The sequence below is a fragment of the Haliaeetus leucocephalus genome, unplaced genomic scaffold, assembly GCF_000737465.1.
Source record: "Haliaeetus leucocephalus isolate CR32 unplaced genomic scaffold, Haliaeetus_leucocephalus-4.0 Scaffold206, whole genome shotgun sequence".
In the NCBI taxonomy this organism is placed as follows: Eukaryota; Metazoa; Chordata; class Aves; order Accipitriformes; family Accipitridae; genus Haliaeetus; species Haliaeetus leucocephalus.
The window spans coordinates 6,313,432-6,337,126 of record NW_010972642.1 but is presented as its reverse complement, the minus strand read 5'-3'; the positions used below and the strand labels follow the sequence as shown (position 1 = coordinate 6,337,126).

At 37.3% G+C, this 23,695-nt stretch overlaps 1 protein-coding gene across 1 annotated transcript in view; it reads left to right on the top strand.

Moving 5' to 3' along the window:
• ERC1 (ELKS/RAB6-interacting/CAST family member 1) overlaps nt 1–23,695 on the top strand; it is a 294,179-nt gene that overhangs the window by 60,076 nt on the left and 210,408 nt on the right. Inside the window, exons 3-6 of the mRNA XM_010566193.1 lie at nt 4,406–4,822; nt 16,944–17,018; nt 19,088–19,243; nt 21,021–21,104. Coding sequence (XP_010564495.1) covers nt 4,406–4,822; nt 16,944–17,018; nt 19,088–19,243; nt 21,021–21,104 — 732 coding nt within the window. The remainder of the gene's footprint in view (nt 1–4,405; nt 4,823–16,943; nt 17,019–19,087; nt 19,244–21,020; nt 21,105–23,695) is intronic.

Below are 23,695 nucleotides of genomic sequence, written 5' to 3'. Positions count from 1 at the left end.
CCAAAATGGACAAAAGTGTATTGGAATCTTAAACACCGTAGCTTGGTAGGTCAAGCTCTGTCTTGCAAAGATGAGTGTGGAAATCCTTTCTTTAAAAAGCATGTCACAATTTAATCCTTTCTTTCAAAATCATGCTAGTAGCAATGGCTGCCTCCTTTTGATCTAAAATGTAGGGTTAGAATACAGGTCTCGGCTGTAGCGTATCAATTAAATTCCTTTTTCTGTCTGAGTATGTTACAATACACATCCCCCACTTCCTTTGGAATGGTAAGGTGATAAACATTTAGGTTAATTGGAAGTATTGCTATTCAGGTCTTTCTATTCTTATGTTTTCTACCAATTAGAATAAGAAGCTGTGCTCTCTTTAGTATTTTCTGTCAGGCCTACTGAATTTTTAAATATTTCATGCAAAATGGAAAAGCTTCAACAGGGAGAGATGAAAAGAGCTGCCTGCAGCAAGGTTCTCAGACTCGCCAGTATAGCAATAGGTACGCTGCATTATTCTGAGAGTGCAATAACAGGACTGCTTTGTGAACCAAATATAAGGAACTTCTATATCATCGGCTGTGGTCATACTGTAGGTTGGAAACTCATCTAACCAATCTGCCAAGGTGTGGGAAATGTGAATTTGAATCCTGTTAGGTGGAGGCGAAGATTGAATCATGTTCTGCTACTTAGAGATGTAAATTTTGTGCTGCTGGATGAAAGGCAAACTCTGTCCCTGCGTAGAGCCTGGTTAACAAACTTTTAAGTTTCTCCATGGAAGTAATATAGGCAGAGGAACACCTGGTAAGAGCTTTCGTTTGCACCTTGCCCTTTTAGGATTTACACTTGAGGTGGGCCTGAAGGGGCTTAGCTCTGTCAAGAGAAAAGTACATTGGGCATAACCAACAAGAGACTTACTAGAGAACTGTGCTCACAAAAGTATCTTTGTGATTTGCAGGTGTAGTTATAATTTGTAGTGGGGCTTAAAGACCAATTTTCGTTACTTGAAAAAACAGGGAATCCTCAAGGTCTGAAATAAGAGCAATAAGCTTCAAGCAAACTACAGCTTCAACGTAATTGCTTTGACTTTAATTGTTACCTTTATTAAACTGTTTAAGAAAAGCATGATTGGTACTTACTCAGCACAGTATGATGTAACCAAGCTCAGTGGTGTTAAAAGTATTTTAACTTTTTTATTTCTAGATAAGACAATTTCAGCAGTATTTTTCAAGTTTGATTGAGGTCTCTAGTCAGGTCGTAGAAATAGAATTAAGCATCAGTGGATACTAATGCGTGAACTTCGAAAATATTTTGCCTTTCTGGGATAGTCACTGATTTAAAAGTGAAGTCTGAGAAATAGATGAGAAGCTAGTAAGACTTGCCTGCTCCTTCAGAGGGAAAAAGATGTTTTCTTTGAAATTATGTAGAAGACGAGCTATGTTAACTGAAAAAGTAGTTTATTTATGATGCCAATTAATAAAGGGTATTATGCCATTATTCTGAAAATCATAAAAAATTTTTGGAAAGCAGAGAAAAGAACCCATTTTGCATACATCTTGCATGTTGGCAAGGAGTGGGTGTCAAAAGCATAGAATAATTTTCTATGGCGTATTTTCCAGTTACCTTACACATAATGAAGTTTATTCTCAGCTGAGCAATTCAGAAACAGTGACAGTAATTCATAAGCTTGGTACTAACCCTTCCTCTTGCCCCACCTCTTCATTTTTCATGGGAAACTGAATTCAACGCAGTTGCTGACCATTCATGTCAAGTGTTCCAAACTTTTGTCCTTACTTAACAGACTGATGGATACCAATAAATACTGTTTGTCACTGGTATTAATTTTTTTTAATATCATGTTACTGAATCATATAATAGATTTTGGTTCTTTGACCCTAAAGTTGCATGGAGGCTTTTCCAACTTTGGGGGAGATAATTTCTGTGGGTCTGAGACACAGTTTTTGCATATGTAACCTGAAATGAGATTTCACAGCAGATCAAATGGTAAAAATGTGGGAGTTTGGTTGTGGTGATTTAGTCCATTGATGTTTATAAATACCCCAAGTTTGAGTCTGAGACAACACTGAATAGAGGAAGTAATTTCATTTAGTAGATATGTGGTTGTTCAGAAGCAGCTCTTTTCTCGCCTGGGAGAAAGGAAATGCTGAAGTGGCGGTATGTGGAGAGGCAGGTGGAAGCATGTGGGAATTTGTTCATTAGCTGGAGGAACAACACACAGCTGGGCTGTGGATAAGTAGGGCTTCTCACATACAAATGAATTAACTCGTGTGTGGAATTGTGAAGTTCTATCCAGTGAGGTTATTTTTAAAGTTTAACGAAATTTAAGGATATTCTCTCACTACTGCTGTTGTAGTCCTACTGACTTTATTGCTATAGGTACAGATGAAGCAAACCTTTTCATGAATGCAGTGGGTTTTCTTTTACAGCTTGAGCAACATACATTAGTTGAACAGACATAGTAGTTTCGATTGCCTATGTGAATGCTGGCATGTGTGGTAGTGCCTCAGTTTTAAGGCTTGGAGGTTGTCTGACATTCTCATTTTGACTGTGGTTTGGAGAAATGACAATAAATGAAAATTGAAATCTATAATTAAAAAAAAAGTTATTTCTAAAAATATTTTTGAAATCCATATTGATTCCCCTGAGATGTTTCTTTTCTTCTCTTATACAGAGACATGGACTGTTCCTTTTAGTGGTAGTGTGGTCTCAGATGAGCTGATTGTGAAACAGCACCTTTAGTTTTGAAAAGCTCTTCTTAGGCCAGAACACAAAAGGAGGGGAAGTACTCAGTCTAAAGTACTGACCTTTGTAAAGAAAATGGGTTTGGACTGCCTTTATGCACCTTTCTATACAACCAAACTAACCGTTGATGTTTCTAAAACAGGTTAAAGGTAGGTAACTGTGCTGCCAATACTATCTTCTGTCTGTTGTCTTTTCATAGAATCACAGGATGATTGAGGTTGGAAGAGACCACTGGAGGTCAGCTGGTCCAAGCTCCCTGTTCAAGCAGGGCTACCTAGAGCCAGTTGCCCAGGAACATTTCCAGACAGGAAAGGAAATGACAGGATAAAATATCCTTTTATTTCAGGGAAAACACAGTTCTCCAAGGAATTTTACATAAGAATTGTGATAAATATATTCTTGAAGCAATATTTAAACCCAGATCTTTTTACATCTCCTCTTTTCACAAATATTTGAGTAAAATGAAGTACTTGGATTTATGTCAAACTTATTAATTTGGTACCATCTTTACAGTATAGACCTTAACAGTGTCTCCTGCATCAAGCTTGATAATAGATTATAACTAATACTAACTAGTAATTTAGTCCTAGTGAATACTGGAAGTAGCTATGTTGCAGACACTGAGTTTTGTAATATAAAGGTAGACCCCAGGGATCAGTCCATCTGACTTGTTCACATTCAGACCAAATTGTAAGCATGTCTGCCACTCTTAAGGGAGTAGAGATGTATCACTCGATGTTTATCTTATCCTAGGTAATCAGATCTTTTTTCAGTGTGTTAGTACTTCTCTGTTATTGTCTTAATATTTCTGTCTTGCAGAGAAGAAAACGAATGTTTATCTAAATATGAAGTGAGGATTTTTGCTAGGCAAACTGTGCTTCTCCTATATTATCCCACTATATTAACCTACTGTATTCAGAGTCCTTGAGACAGCATGTATTGTCTTGCACAGCCATAAATTACTGCTGATCATTTGATTGACTTCACATTCCTCTTTGTAAGGTGGTAATTTCTGTTCTGTACTGAAATCCTCATGCATAAAATTGTATGATGTGACCCTTCTCTGCAGTCAGCATGTATCCAGTTTTCTATAGTTGTAGTTCTTTCTGATATGCTGAAGTTTCTTCTCTAAGTCAACTGGGAAATCTGTGCTATGTGCAGTGATAGTACTGAAGACCTTGGGAGCCTTCATGGCTGATTACATTTTATTAGATGGTATGTCAATTCTAGTAGTCATGTGTCTCTCTGCTTTGTCAAGATAGTAATTCTATTTATTCTAGGAGTTCTTATGCAGAATTCTTCTATAGGGTATTTCTATATGGAAAAAAATATTTTAAGCTCTCAGCTTACTGACAAATGCCTACTGACCTTTTCCCATTTGAAATAGTGGCTCACTCAAGTTGGTGGAAGTGGGAGAGTCACCTGAGTAAGAGGTTTGTATTGTTAAGCAACCTCTACCAGGCATAGAAGGAGGGATGTGAGATTTCTGTAGTATAACTCAGTTCCACCTCAATTCTGCTTTCAGAAAACAATGCTTGTCTGTCAGTGTTGCAGTTTCCTCTTGGTTGGTAGTTCAGGAGGACTGACATGGCTCATACTGTTCTCTTTATTTCTCCAGTGGAGGGAATTCTCTGATTTTCTTTATTTATTCTTTTAGCATATGCAGATGACTATCCAGGCTCTCCAAGATGAGCTTCGGATCCAGCGGGACCTGAACCAGCTGTTCCAGCAGGACAGCAACGCTAGAACCAGTGAGCCCTTTGTGGCAGAGCTGACAGAGGAAAACTTCCAACGACTTCATGCAGAGCACGAACGCCAGGCCAAGGAACTCTTCCTGCTACGTAAAACCTTAGAAGAGATGGAACTGCGTATTGAGACACAGAAACAGACCTTAAATGCACGTGATGAGTCCATCAAAAAGCTGCTGGAGATGCTGCAGAGTAAAGGTCTGTCAGCAAAAGCCACTGAGGAAGATCATGAGCGAACAAGACGGTTGGCTGAGGCAGAGATGCACGTGCACCACTTGGAGAGCCTTCTCGAACAGAAGGAAAAAGAAAACAACATGCTGAGAGAGGTAAGTGACAAAGCTCTGGGTTCATCTCCAATCTTAAGCTCTTCTCTGTCTCCTCTCCATTTCACAGCTGTGAGGAAAGAATCTTCCATCCTCTATATAACCTGTATTTTACATTGCAGACTTGACAGAATTTGTCTCCGTTTTAAAACTTCTTTGTGGCTTCCTTGCATGTGCTTTCGGGGTTTTGTGCTTTAGGCCCCACTTTCCCCGTAGTCTCCATATGAAGCTCTGGAGGTGAGTTGTCACACAGGCTGTAAAATTCATTCTTCCGTTCTATTTTAGTTTGAAAGAAAGTAGCTACCTGTATTTAGGAGAGCGCTGAGAGAAATCTTTGCAGGAGTAATGGATGATTGCTCTACAGTTTCCATGGAAACAGTCGTCTTGCTGTGAAGGGTATTTGATAAAACTATTAGCTGCCCTGGATGCACAGCCAAAAAAAAGATTACTTAAAGGGACACTGCTGCAAAGATAGTAACCCCTTCCCCCCATCCCTCTGAAAACAGAAAAGAAAAACTGTTGTTACATCTGTATTACACCTTTAGAGGAGTACAATGACAGGCATTCTTCACTATTTATCATCCTAAACTAATGATAATAAAATACGGGCTTCATATAAGTATCTTAGAAAAATAAAGGAAAATGAGTTGTTGTGTAGCCAGTGTCATTAAATTTCTTGATATTGTTAAATGCATTTTGCTCTTGTCAACCAGCCTCCTAAAGTATTCTAATATTAACTTCTTAAAGGCTAGTAATTCAGCGTGTGTTGTGTACATATACAGGTGTGTATGTATATGCATGTATTCACTAATGATAAGATTTTCTGTAAAGGTTATTTTACACGTACCTGTAGATTGAATGCATTAATTGATAGCTATACATGTGTGTGTAATATGTGTGTGTGAATCTAATGACCTGTTTTGGGCCTTGTATGTCTACTTTGTGGTTCAGCATTTTTTTGAAAGCCTAATGCATACACAAGATTTAAGCCCCCTCTCTAAGAAGCCAGGGAAGCAAGGTCTGGCACAGAGGTTTTTGAGATGAGTGTTTGCAGCAAATAAATACTTCTTAATACCTCTTATTCATATGTTTTCCATGGCCTGACCCATTGTACTTGTGCTCTTTCAAGCATTTATATAAGAAAGCTAGAGCCCATTGCATTTCTGAGCCAGATTTAGGCCAGATTTATTTTTTTAGAGCAGTAATCTCTTGAGTATCTGGAGTGAAGATAATATGATTCCAGAGTTTCTACACTACAGTTTTTCCTTTATTTAGCAACCAATGATAATTCTGTTCCAATTCTTGTATCTATTTCAGGAAGAGCCCCAAATGGCTTCCATTTGTTTCTGCTTTAAGTCCAGCAACACAAATGAAAAGCTGGCAGGAGCTGTGTAATTTTTTAGGAATGCAGTTACGTTTTGTTTCTGCTACTAATGAGTAGATGTTGAGAGATAAGAATTCTTGCTTCATTCACACATATCTGGAAATCATCAATCATTTAAATCCTAGCCTTTATGGTAAAAGGTTTCTTGGGGAAGGTTGAGATGACTTACTGTGCAAATGCTGTTTATCTAACTCTTAAAACTAATTACTCCTGCTGCATACCCAGCTCTAATACATTGAGAAGGGTAAGCTGGGTATACTGTAATTTGTAGCTCAAGCTATTGATACGGTGTTGGATCCAGCCTTGAAGCTGAGCACCCTAGTAGCCTTGGAAACATGGTGCCATGTGCAGAGATGCCAAATCATCTCCTTATGGAACTGGGTCACATTAGAAAGGGTTTTGTTAGTGTGTTGTCCTTGAGCTCTGAGCTAGACTGAGCTAACTGAACTCAGGCTTGTCTGCATGAAACTCAGGTCTCATGCTTGGGGCTCCAGAAAGGTGGAGAAAATCAGGGGATGTTGCTGAACTGTAGCTGACTGCATCTGACTTCCTGAGCACCAAGTTGCTCTGCTCTGCAGGATCTGGTTCAGAGTTGCTATCACTGTTCCACACTTGGAAGCTGGCTCTGTGCAGAACCTCTTAGGTTTATCTGCATCACCCTCCTCAGCTAATCTTCTATTATGTGTTTATCTATATTTCCATTGTCTTAGGTTATTTTAGCCCGTTGCTACCCCAGATACTAACTATGGAATTTTTGAGCTGCCTTGAAGAAATCAATCTACTTGCTTGATGATTCTATGTCTAGCATTCCCAGTATCTGGAAAGGCATGCTAAACTCTTCTTTAAATACTGCTGTTAAGGGAAGCATTAGTAACTCAAAGGGATTTGCATGTGCATAGAAGGTTAGCGTTTATACTTCATGTTCTAACACATTCGAAAAGCTGAGAAAAACTTTTAATAGCAGTGTTGACCATCCACTCAGAACTAAAGCAAGTTCTTAGATGTCAGAATCCACTAGTACTGTTTCTGATTTTACAAGTGTGTTAGACTCCTGGTAAGAATCTCTGCTGGGAATAACAATAAAGATCTGCATCTTGAAGCAAAAAGGTTTCCCTCCATTTTTCAACTTTGAAGCTTACATGTAATTCGAAGCATGATGTTGAGACTCAAGGTCATCAGATGGTTTTTCAGACAGGCAGTGCAGGTGCAGCGGCCAGCAGTCTGACCTTGAAAATTAAATGTGAATTCTTTGATTTCTTCAGCTATGGCAGTTACTGCGATTGTACTAAAGATTGCACTAATTTCCTAGGGAAAAGAAATTCTTAGAAAGTCTGGACTTGCGGTTCTGATAAGATCATAATGAAGGAATAGCTGTACTGCTTCAGGTCATTCACATAATGGCCATATGCAGACACCCAGGAAAGGGTAAGAACAAAGCAAACATGATACTTCTCTGTAATGCTGTGCAGCATCTTCCCAACTATTTACAGATGAGGGTTTTCTTGAACTTTTTGTGACTTGTCAGTTTAGTATCCTCCATGGATCTGCCATCTGAGTACATGGTCAGTGTCTTCTTGAGCCTGTGTAAACTTTTGCAGCCGTAGCATCATTTGGTAAGTGCTACAGGCCTACTCTCTGTTGCAGGAAGAACCTGCCTCATTTCTTCTGGGTTTGAACCTGTCTCCCAGTAGCTTCATTGACAGCCTCTTGCTCTTGCACTGGAAGACAGAGTGAATGGGTGATCGCTACCAAAACTGTGTGCCACTCACAATTTTAGATCTGTCATATCCCTTCCAAGTTCTGTCTTTTTCCAGGCTGGAAAGGCCAATGCTACTTAATTGTACTTCATACAGAAGATACTGTATATCTTTGATCATCTCCCTGAGCACTGTCTCAGTCTCCCATATCCAGGTTATTAAATGGATTCTTCTGCAGATAGTGAGAGGTATCTCTGTAAGCAATTTGATTCTCTTGGGCTTTTCCCAAATGTTATGAATTCTGGGGAACTCAAGCAATCTTTCCATAGAAGTTCATAGGAAAGATCCTGTATCCAGCATAGGATGTATTTGGCAACTCACTGATGCAGAGGACAGTCTCTGATTAACACAAAATAAATGAAAAATTAAATGTCTCATTGAACATCTGAACGCAGACATGGATCTGGATGCTCTGACTTCTGCAGATGACTGTGGCTGTGTCACATTCCTCTACCCTAGAAAACAAACCTAAGCTTCATAGCTTATAAAAAGATGGCTGCTATTTTGAATACCCCTTCTTAAGTCTTAGTGAAAATTATTCATATTATTGTTGGTATTCTAGACTTAACTTTCAGAAACAAGATTATTATCATACCAGCAAGAAATACTTGATGAAATCCAGCAGCTGGACTACAGCTTCCAGAATAGCTCCCAAGTTACGTTAACTGCCACCTCTTTGTTCCAGACTCACCTGTTGTAGAATTATCAGTGATGGCAGTGACAGTAGCTCTAAAGATAACGAAGCTTGCTGTGCTCTTTTTGACAACCTCCTTGCTTTTGCTACCCCCCCGCCCCAAATGCTGGATGCACTGAATAGAAACATGTTTTTTCTCAGCTACACAGGGTAATAGATACACCAAATATCGATGCAACTTGTGGCAGAATATGATGTGATTGTATCTACATTTGGTGTTCTAGACACTTGGAGTACTTTGGGCAAACTATGATTTGTAAGGACAGTCCAACGTCATTACACCAACTTGGTTAAACCTTTCTCTTCTGAATTGTTTATTGCTCTCTGTCTTTAGGAATGTATATCTGAAGAAAGAACTGAAATCATATACTTCTGGTGTCACAGTCAGTAAAGAGGTAACTTCTTGAGAGTTTTTAGAGAAAAAGGTTTAGGCCAAATTTCTCATCTGCCTAGAAGAAAGGATAAAACCAAAACTATCCATATTAGTTCTACCCAGGGGGGAACAAAAAGAAACTGCTCATTGTGTATTATTGTCAGATATTTGCCAAATAACTTTAGCAGTGTTGTCCCATTTTCTTACTCCTTCACAAGGGATATCAGCACAGACTTTACAACAGTAGTTAATCTGATGACCTGTTTGTCTCTGGGTTGCTATCTGCAAGCCAAATACGTCTTTGTTCACAGCGGTGCTGTGGCATTTATTAATTGGAGTCTCCAGGATATACTGACATATCACTGCATTTCTCCTGCTCAGGTAGGGATATCCTTTGATGTCTCAAATCATAACTAAGGAGGATGTATGAGGAGAAATTCCCAAATGTATTCTATTCTTTTCATTGGCCAGTGTGCTTATTGGTATCTACCCAATATACCTGTGAAGCCATCAATCCCATCATGCCTTGTATAACATATATTCAGAGTCCTGATAATATACATCGCCCTAACCATTGACTTTTCCTGAATAGGTGCAGTAGAAGGCATGCACAGTGCTAGTTCTTCCTTCATAACAGTTTTACCACATATTTATAATGAAGGATATATAAGTCCTGCAAGTGACTTGTGATGGGCTGTATGTGGCTGTTGTCAGTACTTTCAGCAAGAGGCCAAAACCAAGTCTCCCTTTAAGTCAAACTGTGATGGTGTAGCCATAGCATTCTCCTGGGAAAAGAGAGTGGTTGGCTCGAACTTTAAGGCTAAGCAGGTACTGAATGTGGAGTGAGGTGTTCATTGAAATATCAGTGTAATAGAATGGCAACATAGTTCATCATAAAGAATGAAACAGTCATTTGATTTGATAGACAAAAATTAGACGGTTATTCCCTGAACTGTGAATCCAGGTCTGGGACAGATGGCTGACTACAGCCCTTTACTTGGAAACAGAAAGGTGCCTCTTTATGTAGAAGGTTTCTTCAGGAGTCAGTTCTAGGTTCAAGGTTTGCATGTTACTGTGGTGTGCAACAAGGAAAACAACAGTAGCTTTGCACTTTGTGACACAAAAAACTGTGTTTGGTAGTAAATTACAGTTTTGATTTTTTTATTTTTTTTTTTTTAATAATTGGGCCCATTCAAACAAGGTGGATTTTTAATACAACTGAGTGCAAAACTGAATTAAGGAGTTAGGGATATAGTGCTTAACAAATAAAGGGTAGGTTTGTATGTAAAGCAGTCACTGAAATGAGTCATTCATAAGGGCACTCATTTACAATGAACTTAAGGAAAGAGGCTATGGCAGAAAAAGCTATTATTTCTTTTCATTTTCAGTGTTTGTTGGAATGGCAACTGCACAAAGTCCTGTTTGTGAACTGTACTACAGTTATCTAGTATGGCCTTATTACAAGAACTGATCCCTGTTTGTAGCTATTTTGAACTGAACAGTGCTCACTTTATTCTAGGAAGTAACACCAATTTTCTGCGAGCACTCTATTACGTCTCCACTTAGGGTAGATGTCTGTCAGAGCAGCGAGCAGGCACACTAGGCTATAACATAAGTATACTTGACTTAGCTTTAGATTATCAAACTTGATAATGTGACGTTTAAAGAGCAGCAGCAAGGAGCTTAGTGAGAAGGGATGGATGTGCTATGTAGGCATACCATTGGAGCACTGCTGAACAATGCCCAGTGAAGAGAAAGGTTGTTTGCCTTATCTAAGCAGACTTTAATTAACTGTGACAAGTTTTGCAAAGAACTTCTTTTTCCATGTGTGTGTTAAAATTCTTACCCTTTTCTGCTCCAGGCATAGAGAAGGATTTAGAAATTTTAATTGGAGCAATTAGAGTTATCTCAAAGAACACTTTTGTCCAATTCTAAGATTTTGCAACATAAATAAGACACACTTTTAGAGCGAATTTTTTTTTGCTGAAGTAGATGGATTGATTCAGTAACTGGAACTCTTACTACCATCATACTAGGGGACATCTTTCTGATGAATTAAAAAAAATTAAGTTTTTGCTTTTTCTGCTGCTGCTTCATTCTTTTGACCTTTCAGAAGAGGATAGCAGGGAGAAGTGATTTAAATCAAGATAATTTAAATAGTTGTGTCTTTATTAGAAACACTCGATCTGTCTAGAAGTACTTTTAAAACACGTAGAGCTTTCGTAGAACAAAATTTGAGAAATTGGGCTATTGCAACTTGAGAGCATGCATAATTTATTCTTTATACATTTTGCATTTTTTTAATGCCATTGCCCTTTGGAATGTCTTATGTGTCACTTTTTAAAAGAATGACAGTAAGGCCTGAATTACATGTTGGAGAACGAAACCAAATATTTTTTAGTTAACTAAAACTATCCAGTCCACTGAATGATGCAAAGATCCTGCACAGAACATCATATTTGATCATGTAAAGACATGGGTAGGCCAGTTAAGATAAAAAAAGTCAGAATTACAGCTGTGGTTTTAATTGCACATGATATTTTTTTGTCAATTTTTTAAAAAAGAAATTAATGTATGAAAGAGCATATTTTCCTTATTCTCTATGTTATACGTGCTGTCTGATTATGTAGGTTCTGCAGGAAATGGAAGGCATGTCCTTTTTTGCTTTGGAAAGTGCTTATCTTGTGGTGCTACTGAAAGAGAAGTTGCTGTATTTTTAAGCATACAGCCTACTCCACTATAAAAATGTCATTGCTTAAAAGTGCACCTTCCCATTTTTTCCAAATACCATGCAAAATCAGAGGCAGGAGTAACAAAGGGAATAACAATGAATGGTATGGCCAGGTTATGAAGGAAGAAAAGGATCTGATTACATTCCTTCCTCCACTATTATGCACATGTGTGTAATTTATTAATATTTTAAAGACATAGTGCTGATACTGCTCAGTATTGAGGACTCCTTCAATTCTAAACTATATTCTATAATTTTCAATTATTTTGGCATTTCTTGGTCAAGGAAAAAAACCACAGAATTTGTCATTCTTTATGGTGTATTAAAATCACTTGATCACAGCTATTCTTTACATATTCAATGTTCTTAGTATGTCTGATGAGCTGTTCTATGTAATTATGCATTATGCTGACCAGAAAAATTACAGTGTTGTTTCTCATAGGGGTACTGTGCTACCTTGCAGACCTACTTGGCAGATGTAAGGTAATATGATGCACACTTTTAGTTTCTATCTTTTGAAGTAGATTTTTTTTTTTAAGGAAAATAGCTATTCTTAATTAAAAATTGGTAGTGATGAAATACCACCCCCAACTCTGGTTAAGGTGGCTACACTGTCTAAAACTTCTGACTATTTTTAACCTTGAGTTTCCAGTTACTGAATCAATGCTTTTTGGACAGAACAACCCATTTTTTAATTTTTGTTGCCTGTGAAGGTACTTTAAAGTTGTGATCAATTTGCACAATAATTTTTGTTTTGATATTTTTTCTAAAGAAAAATTATGCTCCTGCAGTCGTTGTTTTGAACTCCCTTCAATATAGGAATATTATTTTTAAATTGTAGACACACAAAGTGGACACGGTATACCTGTAGTGGTAGCACTATTGCCAAACGGGTGATAAGGTGTCCCTCCACTTAAAGCTTTTCTTGTTTATGTGAAAGAATTGTAGAAACTCTACTAGCTTGTGATAATGGGGTATTAAACATGAAACTTTGAACAGAAATCGCATAATAGAGCATTCTTCAATATTCTTGGCAATGTTGTGCTGATACATGGTGGCTAGAAGTTCCCACTGGCTAAACTGAAATACGGTGTGTATTTTTAATAGTAATAATAATTAACAGTGAAAAGCATTGCTTGTTGCACAAAACTTGGGAACAAGTAGCTTCTTCTCCCTTTCTGTTATATTTTTTTAAAAGAAAGGAATCATTGAACATATAAAACATTAAAAACACAGAACATATATATAAGAGCCATCCCTTGTTATAATAATTTAAGTTGCATTCAAAGGTAAGAAGGTGTTGAAGTTTACTAGTCTGTTATGGAACAGTATCAGTTACATGTGAAAGTCCTTTCTGTATAAAAGTAGAACAAAGGAATAAGGCTTTATTACTTTATCAGAATGGATAACTTGCTAGGAATGAAGGATTAGTTTTGTGTTTTTCTGATCCTGATATCTGTGTGTGGCCCTATGCTTTTAATTATTGTGCAAAGTCTTGTTTTGAAGATGAAAATGTTTTCATTCATCTGTGGTGGTGTGTGTCCACAACAGATTCTGAATACATCAGAGATGGTATATTAATATTTCTCTATTCTGCCACTGAAACATAAGTATGTAACCTGTATTTCACAATTAAGGATACCTGTGCACAAACTTCCTTCGGCAGCCACACTTAAACCTGTTCTAGGGAGGTTCGGCCTGCCTGTGGCCCCGTTCTCAGGCTCTTTAGAATTGTAGGCATGTTGCCAAAATTAAGTCTTTACTATGTAATCGAGAGGTGCGAGGTGTTGTTTTTCAGCAGGTCATGTCATCCAAATCACAGTGGAATTACTCAAGATGATAGAAGTAGGACATTTCTTTTGCTGAAGTACAAAAGCATCACTTCAGAAAGTGTGATGCAACGAGTGTTCTCAAATACCACCTCACTTTATGTGCCACACATGAGTTTACAAAAGCACAGTGTGTGTCTTACCCTCTTGCTTCCTCTCAGCCTGGGAATCTCAGGAAAAGACTTGAGAATTCTCAGAAGGGGCTGGAGGATGTGAGGCATGTATAAGCCTCTTGAGAGGGATAGTCAGAAGTCACATTTCTTTCTTATTCAGATGTTTGTGTACTTGCACAATGGATCACTCCAAGCAGTGCTGTTCACTTCAGCCAAATAGATACAGGCCTGCTCTTCCAGAGCAATAAAGGATCTGGATGCCTCTCCAGAAATACACTGTTTGGTGAATGCATGAATGCAGTCCCTAGCGTCCACTCTGCAAACTTCAGTCACGGAGATTTTTCAGGAGGAAGCCATTCTTGTCACTTGAGTTGTACAAAAGCATCCTTTGAAAATTTCTGAAGGCTTCAGTCTGGCTACAGTCATACCTGCTAAGATATTGAAAAGGTGTCTGTAATAACATTGTGCCAGTGACAAGACAGAAACTCGCACTATCCAGAGCTCATGAGAAGGACTGACAGCTACAATATCTTGGAATTATGGTGCAATTCTTGACTCAAACACATTAGAGCTGTCTGAGGTGGAAACAGGGAAAATATACTACAGCTACCTTAAGGAAGGCAGCCGAGATTATTCCCTATGGAGGAAGACCAAGGACACTGAAGAACAGGGTTTTTTCATGACAGGTCCTGGTACCTGGACAGGTACTGAGAAACAGGTGGAGGGTGTTGGATCTGCTCCCCGTGATATTTCTAAATACTTAGGCTGGTCTTGACTGTTAGAAGCTCATCATAACTTATTCTTATTAAAGCAATATGTAGCGCTATGAGTTTTGTCTCTGATTCTTGATTGGGGGTAGTAAGATAAGCTCTGAGTTTCTTATGGGCAGAGTATGTGGCAGACTGTCCTATGCTTAGTTGAAATGACATTTTTAAAGCAAATTCAGTTTCATGATGAGCTTCTCTTCTAAGCAGGTATAGCAGCATAACCTAATGAATCTCTAAAATATTACCTCTGAAGAGGTGGCAACTTGAATAGTAAGTGGTGGAGACAGACTAGAAAAGTAGTTTCATTGATGTGTCTCAAGAAAAATGCCGAGGATGGAGTAGGTAATAAAAGTGACATGACGATGTTGGTCCAGCTTGTACTGATGACACCCTGTATCCTGACAGCTTCTTTTTTCTTCTTTTGAGTGTGGGCACAGGAAACAGTAGAAAAAGATTCAGTTCGTTGGGCTGACTGCTCTTTGCTTCAAAAAAGCTTACAGCTCTACTAAGGAGATGATCCCAGAGATAATGCCTGCAGTCTTCAGATCACCCTATGATCAACCCCCCCGAAAAAGCATCTCAGTGTAGTATGTTCCCCTCCTTAGATTTAACATCAGCATATTAAAGATAAAGTGGCTGCCTCACTTGATTTAAAACCTGTTGAATAGGTAGAAGCTGTATCTGTTTAACTGTAGACAAAAAGAAGCATGCTCCTAACCCTGTAGGCAGATGGAAAAGTGGAAGAGTGCTAGAGACGAACAGTGTGGAGGGCTGGTGATGAGAAATTACTGATTATGCTGTGCTTCGGACATCAGTTGAGAAAAATAGCAGAGAGGAATGCATACTACCCTTTCTTTGGGCATGTACGTTACAGGCTGATAGAGGACATCTTGGGCCAGAAGAAAAGTCTGGCTAGACTGTTTAGATTTGAGTAAATCCATTATGTGAATACAGGTACAGCTAAGTAGAAGAGTAATAATGGTATTGGTCCACTTTGGTGTCAGTTGATACATGACCAGAGGCTCTCAAGTTGTCTATTGACTATGGGAGAAACAAATATATGTAGAGGAGTTTTCTGGTTTATTTTTTTCAAGAGGTTTGTTTTTTGGTTTTGTTTTGTTTTTCCAGAAAATACCCCACTACACTGTGAACATACTTGTAAAAAGAGCTTCTAAGGAAATACACAAGTACAGTATTTAAAGACAGACAAACCTTCTACTGGATTTTCTTATTATTACCATTCACAGACATCAATTTATGCAAATGGCCTTGTGCCAAATTTACGCAAAATTCTTCTTGTGGCCCTTGTCATATCACTGCACGTTTCTATCTTGCTTACTTCACAGCTATGTAAAGACACTTAACAATCTTACAAGTCTCATTCAAATTATTAATCTTATGGAGCCAGTTGCATGTATGACTACCATACAAAATGTTGTCTCTTCACCATGTCCATAGAAAATACAAGTTTGTGGATGGCTTTTTGGGTTTGTCTTTTAGGTGTTTGAGGGGAGTGGGTGGCTAAGCTGTGTGTGTGTGCACATATACAATTTGTTGTTAGATTAACTGATACCACAGTTCATACTCTATGGACACCAAAGTATTTTTATGTCATATAATATTAACATTCTAACAGTATTCACATTTCTACATTTAACATTAGTGTGTGGTATAAGGACAATACTATTCTAACACAAATAATGAAAAAGTGGAATAGATACTGTATTGTTTCTCCTGTATTCCCACTTGTTGGTTTGAAACCAACAATGTTATATGGTAGAACAAGTTGTTTCAGCTTTCTATCATTTTATTGCTTAGCAAGCAGTTTGAAGCATGCTCGTTCTGTGAATTCTTGTCAACAGAAATACCACGTGGACTTTTGTGTCCTCCTGTCTGTGTACTCTGAGCTTCTAGAGCAATGTGCTATCCAGTCATATACTTCCAGCTACGTTCAAGGCCCAGTGGAGAAAGATTTTCGTGATGCATAATTAAATGTTGCTACTCTGGGGTAAATAAGTTGGAAGAAGAGAGTTATCAACGCAGCTGCACCCTACAGCTTGTTGAAACAGAAACCACAGCATTATTGTTTTCAGTAAGCATCTAGTCAAATAAATTATGTGGATGTCTTCCATGAGAAACTAGTAATAGTTTAGATTAGTTTAGCAGGCAGGTGATAGGGGGGTTTACTAGACTCAGCAGTCAATTCAACAGTTGATTTTGAGTAAGTAGGTAGTCAAAGATGCAGTTGCTGTTGTACCTTTTTAGCTGAGGCTGTGATTCTGTTGAATGAACTTTCACCTACCCTTTCTTTGATATGAGAAATGATAAAACAAAATGTATGAACTGGTAACATCAGAAAGGAGCACTGAATTATGCTATGTATTAGAAAGAGAAGCTTACAGTAATTTTGTTTGTATTTGGTAAGTGGGACAAAATGCTATTAGGATAACTCTTGTTTTCTTTTCTGCTGGTACAGGAGATCCATCGTCGATTTGAAAATGCTCCTGACACAGCCAAGACAAAGGCTCTGCAAACCGTTATTGAGATGAAGGTAAATGATTGCATATAGGGAGCCATAGGGTTTGTTCTCTGGAACATGGGTATTCATATGAGAGGTGACTCTACCAAATACTATATACTTCTGTCAGTCTTCTAATTTAAAATAACTGTATTTATTTTATACTATTTTATTATCTATTATTATTTTATTTTTTATTATTGATCAGTGAATAGACAGAGCTGCTTTGTGATACAGTAGAAACCTGCTTTCTGCCTGCCTGGAGCAGCATATACGGATTTCTTTCAGTTAATCGAGAGTCCATTGTATTACAAGGATGGGAATGATGGATTAGTAGGTTTTTGTGATGATGTGGGTTATTTTCTTTTTACAGTATCAACATTTGAAATACTGCTTTGCATTCTGCATGTCAACAAAGTTAGCAATTTGCAAATTCAAAACCCACTTAAAGAACGGGTTATATAGCTAGGAAGATGTCTGTATGTCATTGTAAACCTAACTTTTCTAGATGAATTTGTGATTGAATTCTTAAACCATTAACTCAAGTATCTAATGGAACAATGGCAATTTGCCAAAAGCTCAGGAGCCACAAGTAGAATGTGTGGTTTACACAGCTCTATGCAATCATATTTCCTATTGTATTGGGCCATAAAGTACATCAGACAGGGTTTGGACAAATGCAGTTAAAAAATTGGAAACTCTCTTTGCAAACTATTGTCTTCCATTTTTGTATCCCCCTTTTCTCCCTCCTTCTTTATCTGTGCCTTTTTCTTTTATTTTCCTTCTTCTTTTCTCTTTCAATTCTTTCCATTCCATCTCAATATTTTCCATAGTAATTTCCCATCTTTCTACTCTGGAGCCTTTCATTTACTGTCTTCCTTTTATTAGTCATCTTTGTGGTCCATAGTAATGAAAACTAATTGGACATCTGGTAACAATAAGCCATCTTCACTATCAAAAGAGAAACGCCAGCATTTCTGGGAAATCATGTGAGTGCTAAAACAAAATCCTGTTGTAAATTACAACATATCACTTCACCTTACTATCTCTCTAATTTTTTGTTGCAAAAGTTCACTTTACCAACTTTAACTTAAGCATCAAAAATTAAGCAGGAGATCTGACTAGATCTTCATAATGGTCCTTTAGAAAAATCTTCTCATGAATGAAAACCTACATGTGAAAATCTTTCATGCTTTTTTTTCACCTGTGCTTTGATTATCAGACACAAAAAAATTATGACAGATTGGCCTATGAAAGAATGGAGGATAGTTTCAAATCGTACCTGTATTTCAGGAAAGACAAAATATTTTAGAGAAATGAAATAGAAAAAATACACCACTTCAAGAGATTACAATTCATAAATACATATCCATGTTCATGAGTATGTATGAAGCTATGTGTGCTATATGAATCTGTTCTTGCTGTTCCTGACACATGAAACTTCTAAAGAAACAGTAAACCAAGTATATTGAAAACCTCTGATTGTCCTGTAAAACTGTGAGGATAATGGTAGAGTGACTTTTTTATTTTTGCAGATGCATATTTTTTAAGAATGGAAATGTTTTATATGTTGTATATGTGAGGCAGAATACTTGAAGGATCCTCTACTGCTTTATCCACTCAAAACTATTGTTGCATCTTTTCCTTGCTTATGGTACTTTTTTATGTTCTCCGTTTGTGACCCCACTTAAATTACTAGTACCAACTCCCCATTTTTTTGCCATTCTTGCAGTCACATTTTGCTATTCATTCAATTAGAATTAAATTTCTCTGTTTTATGCTGCCTTTGCATTACAAGGCAACCTTTTTTCATGTTCCTTTATTTATTCATCATATACTGTATCCCTGCACCTAGCCATATTTTCTTTCAGTACTAAACTTGCTTTCCTTGAAAGGTATAAAAAAATTGGAAAATGAGTACTTGAGCACTCAGCCAGATGCTATGTAAAGAGGTGTTAACTGATTTCTGTAGGAACTTCAGGAGTAAATTTCAAGGGCAGGTACATGTCCAACAAATTATTTCCTTTTTTTTTTTACTCCAGTGGTATGTTAACAAATAATCTAATTGTGTATCTTTATCTGTCTTTTCTAATAATTTTCAGGATTCAAAAATTTCTTCCATGGAGCGTGGCCTCCGGGATTTGGAAGAGGAGATTCAGATGTTGAAGTCAAATGGAGCTCTGAGCACAGAGGAACGTGAAGAGGAAATGAAGCAAATGGAGGTGTACCGTAGTCATTCCAAATTCATGAAAAATAAGGTATTGAGAAAACAAATTACAGTAGTAAGATAAACAGCTTAGCAAACAGATGAGAGAAATTTTCATCCTTCAGTAAGGAGTTACGGTCTGGGTTCCCATTCAAGTGCTGGCAAACAGAATTTATTTGTATTCTGCCATGAAGCCACTAAAATAACTTAAAAATATTTAAGAGAATTTTAAATTCAAATTTGAAAATATTATAATGGTGATTCAGTAAGGTCAATGGCCAAAATTCTGCTTTTACTGTCACACTTGACTTTATTTCAGAAGGATTTTGTTTTTATCCTTAGACCATTGATAATCCATTACAGTTTTAGGTTATATTTGGTCTAGACTATTTTCAAATGTAGTCTGTTGAAAAAAGAGTCTTTCTTTTTGCAACTGTTGTGCTGTAACCAGTAGCTCTTTTTATTATGTAAAGGCTGAAAAGAGCATGAACTGTCACTGTAATGGCTTTCCATTACACTCTCCTTCAAGTCAGAATGAGAGTAGATTGTACAACACTGGTGGTGCCAACATTAATTTATTCTGTTGGGAATACAGGACAAATACAGCAGTGAGATATGTTGATCCTCAGGTATAAAGATGGACACTGACTACTGAATTGTCTATAGCCAAAAAGTCAATTAATTCCCTGTTTCTCCCAAAAAAGTGTTTCTCAGTCTTTTAGTGGGCCCTAACATTTTCTAATAAAGATTCAGGCCACCTTGTACAGTAAATTTAAGCATCTTGTGAGCAGTCCTGCTTTTATTAGTTAGCTTTTGCATACTCCCTGCAAGCGGTATACAAATCCCTGGAACAGAGGTTGAAAATTACTCTACTAGGTTGTCATGGTCTAACCTGGCAGGCAGCTAAACACCACACAGCAGCTCGCTCACTCCCCTCCAGAGTAACCTACTGCATTTGTCCTGCTTGAAATTATTTGTTGAAAAAAGAATGCTGGAGAAGGTTTCTTGGAGAGTGTTACTTGCCCTAAAGTAGAAACATGTAATAAGCATGTGTTTCTTCCACTTCCCTCATGCCAGCTCACTGGTTGACCTCAAGATAACCACATCTGTTCTTTTATACTTTTGCCCTTTATCCCACTGAGTTGCTTCTAGGAACTGAAGGATACCCCCTTCAAATTAAGAATGGAGAGACGGTTTTAGGACATCTTCCTTACATCCTTTCATCTTTCCTTCTTCCCTTGTTAACAACTCCTTGATTTCCCCTTCTCCTCTACCTCTGTGCGCCTATAGATCTGTTCAGCTACTCAGTTTCTGGATCTCTTTGTCTATTGTGTCTGCTCATTTATTTTCCTGCAGAAAATTTGCTCCTTTTTGATAACTATTCACTCATGACTCATAGCCAGCTCCAATCTCAATATCTTGCTGTCCTCCTTGTTTTGTAATTACACAATGTTTATTTTTTTTCAGTATTGTATTGTATAGTCATCTATGGCTGTATCTTGACAATTAACTTTATTTCTCTTAAACTGAAAAATGTCCGTTTTCCTGTCCTAATTTCCTCATGAATTCCAGTTTCAAAACCATTGGGTAAAGTGCCCCATACTTGACATATATGAACATAACCATAACTATACATCTTTGTTTCATAGTCAAATTCTTATCTGACATTAAACTTTTGAGAAGACTTAACGAAGAATGGAAGAGAAAATGAGTGACCAGTTTTGATCTTTCTGTTCAGTTCTTTGTCACTTTTAGTTACTTGGATTGAAACAGGCTAACTAGAAGCTGACAAATGATAAATATTTAAAAGCATAACAATGTCGTGACAGGTAGAGCAACTGAAGGAAGAGCTAAGTGCCAAAGAGGCTCAAGGGGAGGACCTGAAAAAAAGAGTGGCTGGTCTCCAGGCCGAGGTCTCTGCAGTAAGATTTATCTTTTGTGTGCAGTGGCCATTCACTGGGGCTTGCTAGCTCTCTGGCTTTTGGGATAGCTTTTCTTCTCTTACCTTCTTTATGACTTGATATAACAGTAGAACTAACAGCCTGCTCAGCCTTGTAGCTGCCTTTTTGTTCACATGGTTTTCGTGTCCATAACATCACTCTTTATCTGAACATCTGTATTTGTTTTGTTACTGTTTTTTAATGGTATGAGCTGTTTTAGCAGTAACTTATTCTTCTCTATTGAAGCAGATTTTCAAAAGTATTCAGCACCCATTTTGGGGCCAGACTTTGAAAGAGATTTTCTTTCCCTAGTAGAACAAAAATAATTTGAAAACATGTGCTGAAACCTCTTAACATTGTTTCACAAAAAATAACAAAAGCTGGATGCTGAACGCTTTTTAAAACTGATTAATTTTAGCAGCATGAATGCAGGTTATTCCTTTGCTGTGAAATTAGTGCATTTGCTGAGGGATCATAGTGTCTCACTGAGAAGAGAGATGTGAGCACTTAATGCTGTCTTAACTTCTCTTGCAACTGGGAATGGTATGCGCTGCAATCTTCCTGAAGAGCTTTAGCACATTGACAGTGTGGGCTTACAGCTCTGAAATGGGGTTCTCTAGAAAGAATGATCTTAGGGTGCTACTTGGGAATTTTAATGTAATGAAATGTGTTTGTGTTTAGATGAAAGCATTTCACCCAAACACAAGTATTTAGGATAAACATCTCTTCTGACGTGACCCCCAGAAAGAATTAATCTTTTCAATGGAAGACCAAACTGGTTTGAGAAAGTTTTACTATAAATCAGGCTACCTACTAGTTGAAAAAGTTTGAGTCATCTGAAATTTTTATGGAGGCTTTTTTGATTACATAACTAGCAGTAAACAGTTGATCTCTTCCCAGCTGTTCTGCTGTGCCTAGCAGTATTGTGCAACTGGTTGTATTGGCTGGTAGCTGACAGCAGAAATAGCGCTGCTAACATCCATACTTTTGTATCTAATTTAAATACGTGGTGAAATAATTCTGTGGACATACTTGCTTTTAGTGAAAATATGAGAGAAACAACCTAGTATTTTTTAATTAAGTGAACAATAAACTATTGAATACTTCTATAAGTTAAATTCTTCTTATACTCCTTCCCATTATTACATTTTAAAAAATTAGTTTGTGTGAGGTTTTTTTTAAGATACATGTCCTCCTTCTTCCAAACCCTTTCTTCCTTATCTCCTCATGTACGCTGTTTCACACTGGAACACTGGAGTCCTTGATGATACACCTTTGATGCTATTTTAATACTCTTCAGTAAAGAGTTTTCTTTCTTTAAGTGCCCATTCTTGGAACAGTGTTGTCAAGATAAAACCACATTTACCCAAGCTTTTCCTCTGTTATTTCTACTAGTATGTGCATTTAGTCTAATTAAAAATAAAAATTAAAAAATTATAAATTATAGCTTATTTCAATTTAATTTTGTTCTTGACACATTCCCAAAAATGGAGGATGACCTGGACAATTTTTTTAGTTTGTGATGTCCTTCAATTTCTGTTTTGAAGCATTGGACAACATACTTCTGGGATTGAGGGATTTGGGGTTTTTAATGTCCCAAACAAAATTGTTCAAGTTAAAAAAGGGAAAACTGTTTAGAGATATGTCCACCTCTGCTATATAATATGTAAAACTAAATATTGCTATTTTATTCTGTGAGATGTATCAGAGACAAACCAGAAGGTTGGTTATAAACTTGGACATAAGTCTACATTTAGACTTCCCTGTCTTCTTCAATAAAAAAAAGTTTTTCTTCAGATTTACATCAAAATTTTCCTGGGTGGTAATTGCACTTAGAATGAGATTTCATCTCTTTTCAATGCTTTACTTTTAACATTTCTAACTGTTTGCCTTTTTAAATGATAATCCAACCTACATTTGTTAAAATAAATTGGCATTTCCGTACTGATATAATTCACTAAATTAAATCTAGGAAATTGCTCTCAACAAAGTGCAATTCCACAAATAGTTTTCATGTTGTTTTGATGTATATTTGCATCTGCTTTAAGAAGCTTTCATAAATTAAAAGGTATTTCTTAGAAGATTGAAATGCTGGTTTTGTAAATAGTGGGAAAAGTAAAGGTGTTTTTACGTACTCTGTGAGCATGAAGCTGGATTGATAGATGGAGAGATGGACGGAAACTCGCTGGTTTGACATTTCAAAGCAAACAACATGCTTCTGAAAGAGACCAGTAGGTATATGATCTTTTCTGATATTGTAAGGTAAGGGTACTTTCTCATTACAGTTCTGCTTCATCTTCATTAAAAACTTATCCCTGCTAAGTAACTGCTTTTGGTCAGTCCTTTGAAAGATGACTAAGAATAGACTGACTCTGTTAAAAAGAACCTTTCTTGAAAAATTGATGCTATTGCTCACCCCCCCCACCTTTTTCCTTGTATCTTTTGCTCATGACACAAATTTTTGCTGGCCTTCCATTCAAGATAACTGAAGGCTTCACAATTCTGTGGGTTAAGTGTAGAGTATTGTACTGTTTGTTGGTAGTTATGTGAATTTATAGTTATTT